General features: G+C 51.4%; 2 protein-coding genes across 2 annotated transcripts; both read left to right on the top strand.

The window, feature by feature from the left end:
- Nucleotides 1–197: 197 nt before the first annotated feature.
- Nucleotides 198–1591, top strand: GNI_073980 (hypothetical protein; the record flags this gene model as incomplete). The annotated part of the gene is made up of 2 exons (XM_011132121.1): nucleotides 198–804; nucleotides 906–1591. 2 exons carry the CDS (start codon nucleotides 198–200, stop codon nucleotides 1589–1591), a joined length of 1293 nt encoding a protein of 430 aa, XP_011130423.1.
- Nucleotides 1592–1719: 128 nt separating this feature from the next.
- GNI_073970 (hypothetical protein) lies at nucleotides 1720–3889 on the top strand (the record flags this gene model as incomplete). Its single annotated transcript, XM_011132120.1, has 4 exons — nucleotides 1720–2139; nucleotides 2186–3166; nucleotides 3241–3324; nucleotides 3560–3889. The coding sequence occupies 4 exons, from the start codon at nucleotides 1720–1722 to the stop codon at nucleotides 3887–3889; spliced, it is 1815 nt and encodes a 604-aa protein (XP_011130422.1).
- Between the last annotated feature and the right edge of the window lie 5153 nt (nucleotides 3890–9042).

Here is a 9042-nt window from a genome sequence, read left to right as displayed (position 1 = left end):
ATCTCATGGAGTAGTGAACACATCTCATGGAGTAGTGAACACATCTCATGGAGTAGTGAACACATCTCATGGAGTAGTGAACGTGTTATTAGGGGTGGCTTTGCGGAGGTAGATCGTGGTGGCGGATGGGACTGGAAGTAAGACGAGGTCGGCAAGGGGGTAGGTGGCGTACATGACATTGTAGGTGGATAAAAAAAATGTTTGATGACTGGGCGACGAGTGGTGATACGAGCCCGGCATTGCTTCGTTTGCTGAGTCGGGTGAAGGAGAGGAACACGAGTACTTTGATCCGGTGGAACGGCGACCACACAGCAGGGGTGCGCATAACCCAACGGGAATTGGTATTAAGTGGATCCGAGAAGATAGTGACACATGTGGAAGCGGTATTGCGGACCTATGATAAGGAGGCGGGTACACGGACACCGACGACACGAGAACCGGCGGACGAAGGTGGGGGTGATGAAAGTGTCGTGGAAGATGACGTGCACGTAATCTTGTCAATAAAACACATCCATTCTGCCTCATGGATTCGCGAACTAAGTGTGCATCGATCGGTTTTGTTTGCATGCGCAATCACCAACGTGGACTACCCTGTTGAAATCCCCGAAAGCAGCATGCGTCTATTCCGGGATGTCGCACATAGCATCGCCCATACGCATATTTTCATTGAGAAGATGCTGCCCTACCTCAAGTTTCCAACACTCCGCAACGAGGTCAGCATTTTTTGGTGGAGGGCCGTCAACGACGGCTGTCTAGTCATACAGAATTGGAGCACTGGACGACTACTCATATTCCAATCCAAAGGTGAGTGTCCAATCACACACAAGTCGCAACACTGTGTGTGTGCAACAACACTGTGTGTGTCTGTGCACAACATTGTGCACAACATTGTGTGTGTATTTTAGGTCGCAGTATAAAGGATGCGTCTGTGACGTTTGCCGACTTTTATAGCATATTACAAGAAGGATTGCCGTATGAGTTTTCGGTGACTAACGAAGATTATGAAAGTGTATCTTTAGCGGCTCACGAAGAAGTGGACTTGGACTATTGTTACGGTTCAGAAGAAGATGTGGCTGGTGTATTAAATTCGTGGACATTAGAGGATGGGGTATCACCATGGTTGACCAAATTGGTGGTGAAATCTACTACCAAGCGGAACTTGGTTCGGCAACAAAGATATTCTCTAGGAGTAGAGATTCAGGAGACTCCACCAATGACGCCTGAAGACAATGATAATAATGAACCAATATTCCAAGACAGTAACTCCCGTAGTCTCTTCCTATTAATTCAGGTTCATATGAACGAACCTCTTTCCAGGGAACTACGAGCTTATCCGGTCTGTATGATACCTGTAGCGATTCAGAGCTACGAGCACAGAGACCTAATCTTGATCTATCTCAGGTGTTTGTGGTTCTTGAGGAAACTCTACGAATTTCACCAGTCAGTGAACTTCGCTGGAAACACCATTAAAATTAAAAATGAACTTCGACCGTACAAACGAATTGACGAGAAAGACCTTGCACAAAAATTCAAGCTGGCTGGCGGCGCTAAACTGACTACTCGAAAACATTTTTATTTCCATGAAAACTAAGGAAGACAGACGTTCTTCTCTTTTTCAACTTCCCTTTCCCGCCCTCGTGTCTTTCTGTCCTCGTGTCTTTCACCCCACAAACGATTCAAACGGCACTATGGCAGCGTGGAAATAAACGGGATAAATATATGATTGATGAAATTAAAGCTTTAAGTGTCTGGCATGAGCCTCTATTGGACAAGACGGAAGAGGAGTTGGAGGAAATGTTGGAGACACTTGAGCAGCAGTTGAAAGCAAAACAAGAGAATATCCAGACGCAGCTAGCAAGGAAGATCAACGTTCTTGATGAGAAATCCCAGAAGGACTGTGGAGTATTTCAAGAATTGGTCCACACCAAAATTTATCCTTACGTAGCCGGACATCTGGTTTGCAACGAACTGCAAGAGTACATGGACTGCTGTATCAAAATCGAGCTGGGAGAAAAGACGGAAGATATTATAAAACTAGTTGCCACTTCCGAGCAACAGATCAAGTGCCGATCGTATCAAGAGGCTTTAATTACTATGAAGGAAGTTTTGGCGGCCGTGACAGAAATCAAGTCCTTGCCCGTAAGTGCGATTCGATCCGGGGCCTGACCGCTTCAAACTTCTTTAGGGCTTTCAAAATTGTATTCGGGAGTACGTGACAGCATTGGTCGAGTCGTGTAAGCTGCTCATTAGTCAGGACGTGATGGCGAGTCAGCAGAATTTCCACACTTGTGTGTCCCTGTTACAAGTCGACCGGGAGTTGGACGAGATCAGCGGCAAAGGTGTCAACGAAGAGCAGTTCATGGCGGTGGCTCACTCGGTCTGGTTCAAATTGGACAAGTGGAAGACTGCGTCTCCTCCCAACGTTAAATGGTTGGATACGGAAGCGTGCAATACGGGTGCGGCTATATACAGATGTTGGGAGGCGTATGTGAACTTGCAACAAGGGGCTGGGACGGAGACGGCTGGAGCAGGGGCCGAGATGGCAGGGGCCGAGATGGCAGGGGCCGAGAAGCCAGGGGCGGGGTCTGAGACAGTTGGGGATGGGACCGAGATGGCAGGGGCAGAGAAGACGGGGGCGGGGTCTGAGACGGGGGAGAGGGAAGTGACGCGTGAAGTGGGGGAGTTGTTGGTTGTGTTCGGGTTGAAGGAGTTATTTGTTCGTTACTTTTCGTATCGTGATCGAAGTTTGGAGTGGACGCAGAGGGCTCGTCAGTTTGTTGTGGGGGTGATGGGGATGGCTGCGCCAGCGGCGTCGGGAGATTGGAGACAGTTGGTATTGCGTGGTGTAGCTGCGGCTTGGACGGACTGCGTCAGTCAGGATGAGTTGTTGGCTATGGCGCGACATGACGGAGAGCTGGCGGCCGCCGGCGTCCGGAAACAACGGGGCGAGGTCGTCCCGGTGGGTGGTCAGGTGGTGGACGTCCTCGCTACTCGAGCCGTCGCCCTTACACAAGAAGTCATCGACCGAGTGCTCGTCCTCCTCCCGGACCCGGTCGCCCGCGAACAATACTTAGACGTCGTCCTCAAACAAGGCATCGTCGAAACCACCGCAAATGAACTTAAAACGCAATGGAACGCAATGACCGACGCCTTCGAACCCGTCTCCGTAACCTATTACACAGACAGACACACAACACAGACACACACACAACACAGTGGTGTGACCTATTTCGCCTACAGTTGTCGACTTCCATTGTGCTGCTCAACTCCATCGCCTACGTGTACACGGCTATATCCGATTTCAAACCCATCGTAACCGATAATGTAAGTACACACCTAGTGGACACACGTAGTGGACACACGTAGTGGACACACGTAGTGGACACACGTAGTGGACACACGTAGTGGACACACGTAGTGGACACACGTAGTGGACACACGTAGTGGACACACGTAGTGGACACACGTAGTGGACACACGTAGTGGACACACGTAGTGGACACACCTAGTGGACTTACCGCAGTGAATTGACTTATCCATCATCGGTTTTCTTCCATAGATGTTACAGCCTTTGCATACAGTTTTGCAACGAGTTGTATACCTGTTCGGCACTTCTGTCACTGACGAGATTCGGCCGTATGACCTTAATTACGTGCCGGATAGTGTACAAAACGCGATTGACAAGTCCTTTTTGCCCCGGGTGCAAAATGAAGTGTTTCTGGAGGGCATCAGTCTTATTCTCCAAGTGATTGCGAAGGAGTTAATGGATATGGTTACAGTGGATACCGCACACTCAAATTTGGCTGCCGTACAAGCTTATATACACAAAAGTATACCACCTACCAAACGAGATATAGCCCTACAGTTAACTCTTCAGGTACGTTTATGATCAAACTGGTCAGACCAACACGTATTGCTAGGTCGTGGAGGTATTGCTAGGTCGTGAAGGTATTGATAGGTCGTGGAGGTATTGCTAGTCTTTTCAGGAAATAAAGGAGCGCATGAAAAGAACCAGTTAGGGCTTCGGCGGAAATGTCTCGTCGTAAAAGGCGCAGCAAGCTAGGTATTCACCAGCCAGGTACTCACCAGCCAGGTACTCACCAGCCAGGTACTCATTTGTTGTTGGATGATGGAGGAGACGTTTGGGATGGAGACGCTTCAGTGTTTCGGCGCTTGTTTAACATTCTTGTCCATGCCCTGGCGAGTGTCGCCCTCCATTCTGGCGCTGGCTCTAAGAAATAAATCTTGTACACGCACTCCTCTCCTTCTCCTACATCCAGGGTCGCAACACGGACGATTTTCTCCGCGCGATGACCGTGACTATTCGTGATGTCAAGCGTGCTCAAATCGACGGTGCCATCTCGGTCTAGAGCTTGCGTATGGTACAACGCATTCGATGATAAAGGTGCTCTGATACGACCAAAACCGTGTGTGTCCATGCGCACTTGGACTCTGCCGTCCGAACCGTACTGGAACATGTTGCACAGCGAAACGTCGGACAACGCCACGACAATCATCTGTTCTGGCCTGTCAATGATGACTGAGCCCAGAAGCCCCCACGTTGTGAACCCCTTCTCGCCACCAAAACTCTTCACTCCCCTCGCCATTAATTTTTAATGGCTACAACCTCCGAGTGACCTGCTTATGGGTAATATTCTGCACGCCCTGCCGTAACGCTTTTCCCATCCCCGCATTTCCGTAAGTGGTATCCCAAAATATGGCCTGGGCTGCTTGCGAACACCTCGTTCGTGAACGTTCATTCGTGAACATTCGTTCGTGAACATTCGTTCGTGAACACTCCAGTTGTGAACACCTTCTTCATGTGCCTGAAGAGCTCCGAGCTGGAGATCCTCTCTGCCCGGTGGCCGTGAATGTTCCTGATGTCAAGCGCACTCAGGAGGACGGCTTCGCCTCGGTTCGGCGCCCGCGAAACCTCGGCGCGATCAGGCGACCTGGGAACTCGATCCCCACGGTTGTCGAGAGGCGGCGGATCTCCTGAGTTGTTACGTTTCACGATTCCGTCTTCATCGGTGGAATGTTGTGCGAGTGCGGTGCTGTGTATGAGACGCCGTGACGGTCTTATCCGTAGGGCCCTGTTTCGCTTGGGTACGGAAAGCAGCAGCTCAACGCGAATAAGCCGAATCGATCTGAGGACCTTCAGGTCCTGAAGCTGAGGTTCTACCATTACGATACAAGTACAGTCTGCGGTGACCTAGTCTTTGGTCTGACAAAGTTGTGGACGGTGTTGAAGCGGTAAGTTGGGCGGATTTGGATCGTGTTTAATTAAGTGTAAAAATGAGTCAGCCTTTCTGAGATGCACAGTCGGTTCTCCGGGAAACCAGCGTCCACATCTCTTCAGTGCCTCGACCATACCAGATAACAACATACCAGCTCCTGTGACATCAGCCCACCCGAATAACAGGTCCTTGCTATAGAGTGATGTTGGAGAGCTCCTTTAGACGAATGCGAAGGAGCTTATGGACAAGCTCTATGGAAATCGCGCAGGCGAAGGTCGGAAGCATTTCACCCACCAAATGCAGAGGAGGTTTGGCTGCTAGGGCGTACGCTGGTTTTCTGCTCTCTGTCGACCGTTCGGTCTTGTCCGGTCATAGAGTCCGGGAAATCTTCTTCGACGAAATCTGGATCAGGAGTGTTCAGGTTTGTCTGCTGGCATATGCGGAGTCGTCCGTAACGCAGTTCACTACATTTGGGTCTAGGTTATTGTAAGGGTGGCACATTAGAAAGGAATCAAGGTGGTGCAAGCCGACTTCGATGTTTTCTGTTGAGCGCATGCTCGCGCACACCTTTCTCCAAGTCGTAACGAGACTCTTCCTCACTCCACTCCACTCTCTTTCTTGCTCGGCCTGGCCCGGCCGCTGGAATTCGATTTTGTAAAGACCGTCGCTCCATTCCCTCTCCCTCCTCGGGACACGGACGATACTCACTGCCTGAAGGCCGCACGTCGTTTTCATGTCAAGTGTGGACAGGTCTACTGTCTTGCCTCGCTCCAACGAGACCACAAGCTCTTCAGCAGTTATCGTCGGCGTCGGCACTACCACATCCTCACGACGGTCGCCCTCGATACGCACAAAACCATTCTTGTGGACGCGCAGAATAAACCTAGAATCCCGAGCGTATTGCAACAGGCGAAAAAGGGCCCCTCGGGCTAATTCAAGTCGCATCGTTCTTTCTGGCCAGACAATGATGACTGCGCCCAATAATCCCCACGCCTTGGACCTGTCAACACTCCGCGCTGCTCTCGTCATTCAAATTTTTGCTTCTGGTTTCCGGGGCCATAGTGAGGTGGATGTGATCCCACACATGGTGCCACACACCAAACCTAGGTTAAGTAGCGCATGCCGTTTGCGTCCAGTGAGGAGTAACTAACTCCAGCATTAATCGACCCTGTGTTCATCACGCCCACATCAGGCCTACGCCGCAATGGAAGTCGTCTGTTGACGAGATTCGTTTAAAAAAAAAGCTAGCCAAGTACTAGTAATTTTCTCGTTCAAAGCCGCTGGTAGGCGCACTCAACACCGCCGCTTGTACGCGTGCTTGGACGTGTATTCGGTCTGGGTATGGCCGCTTGCACGCTCGAGCACACAGTATCCCATGCGTTGGCGAGACTCGACCTCCACCCGTCCGACTGCTGCTGTTGCGACTGCGGTGGCGGCCGTGATTGCGGCTGTCGGAAGTAAATGTGGTAAACATGTTTGCCGCCCGCTCCTCTTCCCTCAGGAACCCAAGCTATTTGATCGGCCCAGTGGCCATTGGTGTTCTTGATGTCAAGTGCGGTCACGTCGACTGGCTGGCCTCTGTATAGAGGGACCATAAAGTCGCGTACATTCACTGACGCGACGACTGGGTCCTTGCCGCTGCCTCTCAAGAACTCCACTGACCCATCCGTCCTAACGCGCAATAAGAATCTCCTGTCTGAGCTATACCGCAACAAGTTACGCAGGCGTGCATCGGTCATTGAAACAGTGACTCTTGGCGCTGGGTCCGCTATGATGATTGCACCCAGGAACCCCCATGCAGCCAAGCTGTCATCACCAGAACTCTTCACCCCCCTCGTCATAAAAATTTTCCCACTGCACCGGCGTAAGGTTCCAGTCAGCGCTGGGTTCCTACCAGCGCCAGGTTCCTGCCAGCGCCAGGTTCCCACCAGCGCCACGTTCCTGCCAGCGCTGGGTTCCCACCAGCGCCAGGTTCCTGCCAGCGCTGGGTTCCCGGCCGATTTGAATGTTCGTCGAGCACTCCACGCACCCCGCTGCCGCTACGCCCGAAGCCGCCCGGAAGAAGCAGTCCAAAGGGCTCTTATTGAGGTTGCATGACTCTGAACTGGGTACGTGAATGCTCTCAGTAGTGAGAACCCACCAGCCCGTCTGTTACTGATTTATACTAAGCAGAAAACGAGGCGTCGCACAAGAGGCGTCGCACAAAAGGTACCACATTTGAACGGGTTTGTCTTAAGGGGCGATTCAGTCGACACCAGCACCCCTGTTGGAACGCATGCTGGTGCGAACTCGGGCCCATAGTTTCTTGGCGAGACTCCTCCTGTTTTTGGGCTTCGAGGGTTGTGGTTGGTTGGGTTGCGCGTCTTGTAGAGGTGAATAGCGGTCGAAGTAAATGGTGTATATACACTCCTCTTCTGCCTCTGCCTCTGCCTCTTCGCCTCTATCAGCCTTCACAACACGTACGATTCGTTTAGCGCGATCACCTGTCTTGTTCCTGATATCAAGTGTTGTCAGCTCGACCGACTGACCTCGGTCCAGTACGACCATAAGCTGGGCAACATCCACACACGGGAGCACTGAGCTATTGGGATCGCCTCTCAAAAACTCCAACCAGCCAGCCTTGTTGATACGCACTCGGAACGCGTTGTCAGCACCGTATCGAAGAATGTCACAAAGAGGATTTTTGAACATTGTCATAGACACCACTGGTCCTGGCCGATCGATTATCATTGAGGCCAGGAACCCCCACGCTGCCCCCTGACATTTATCGCCAGATATCTTCACCCCTCTCGCCATTAAAATTTCGCCACCGTTCGAAGCTCCAAACGAATCCAAGCTTCAACAACCCTGATTTCAGATCGCCATACACTCGATCAAGGATGTACATTCACTTAACACCCAGAAACGTCATGCCAAACCGAATTGATTTCTTACATTCATAAAGTCCAACAGATCAACAACAAAAACTTATTCGAACAATATGACGACGGACAGGGAATCAGAACAACAAGTTTTATGGGCTAAATTTCAATGTCATTAACTACCCACCACACGAACCAGAAGCCGCAAAAATTAATTATTATAGTTCCGAAATTCCTCCTTAAAGCTATTATCAAAGCCACCGGTTAAGCCACCGGTTATTGTGCCTATCATATGCCCAAGTTAATGTGGGTGTTTCTGTCGCTGTCCGGTCGGGTGATGTGGAACCGAAGGTTAACGGGGCTTGTGCGGAGTGGAATTTGTAAGTGGTCTTGGTGCCGCCACACACGTGTGCTGAGTTGATTTCGGGTTTGCGGGCTGAATGGGCTACGAGTGCGTAAAAAGTCCCTCAACCCATAAAAAGCTAAGGGCAGGGCCGGTCGGACCCCAATTCTATCTCAAACACTTTCTCGACCGGTCCTGACGGCCAGCCGCAAAGCGTCACTGACGTCACCCTTGGCGCACGACCTGCCGATGTCACTTCCCGCTCTGGTACGACTACATGTCCACCCACCGCGAGCTTTCACGTCCACTAATGCGCCGTGCGACTCATGTTAGTCCGCGCGCATTCCCGGGCGGTTCCTCTTGACTCTTGGTCCACTCCGCGCTCATCGTGAGCGCGAGTGCCGGGGGTGTTTCTACTGCGCGGCTGGGGCTGGGGCTTACTTCCTTCACGTACTCAAAGCTCGCATGGCATCCCGCCCACGCCTACGGCCATGTCCCTCCTGCTTCTATGCCCAGTCATTACGACCCTTACAACCAGCTACCGACTTACTCTGTCGTACCGTCTCTTGGCCCACTCTCTTCGTGGCTACGTCACCGGCAG

This window comes from Gregarina niphandrodes (assembly GCF_000223845.1).
Source record: "Gregarina niphandrodes unplaced genomic scaffold scaffold00013, whole genome shotgun sequence".
Classification (NCBI taxonomy): Eukaryota; Apicomplexa; class Conoidasida; order Eugregarinorida; family Gregarinidae; genus Gregarina; species Gregarina niphandrodes.
The sequence above is the reverse complement of the archived record's forward strand: the minus strand, read 5'-3'. Positions and strand labels throughout refer to the sequence as shown.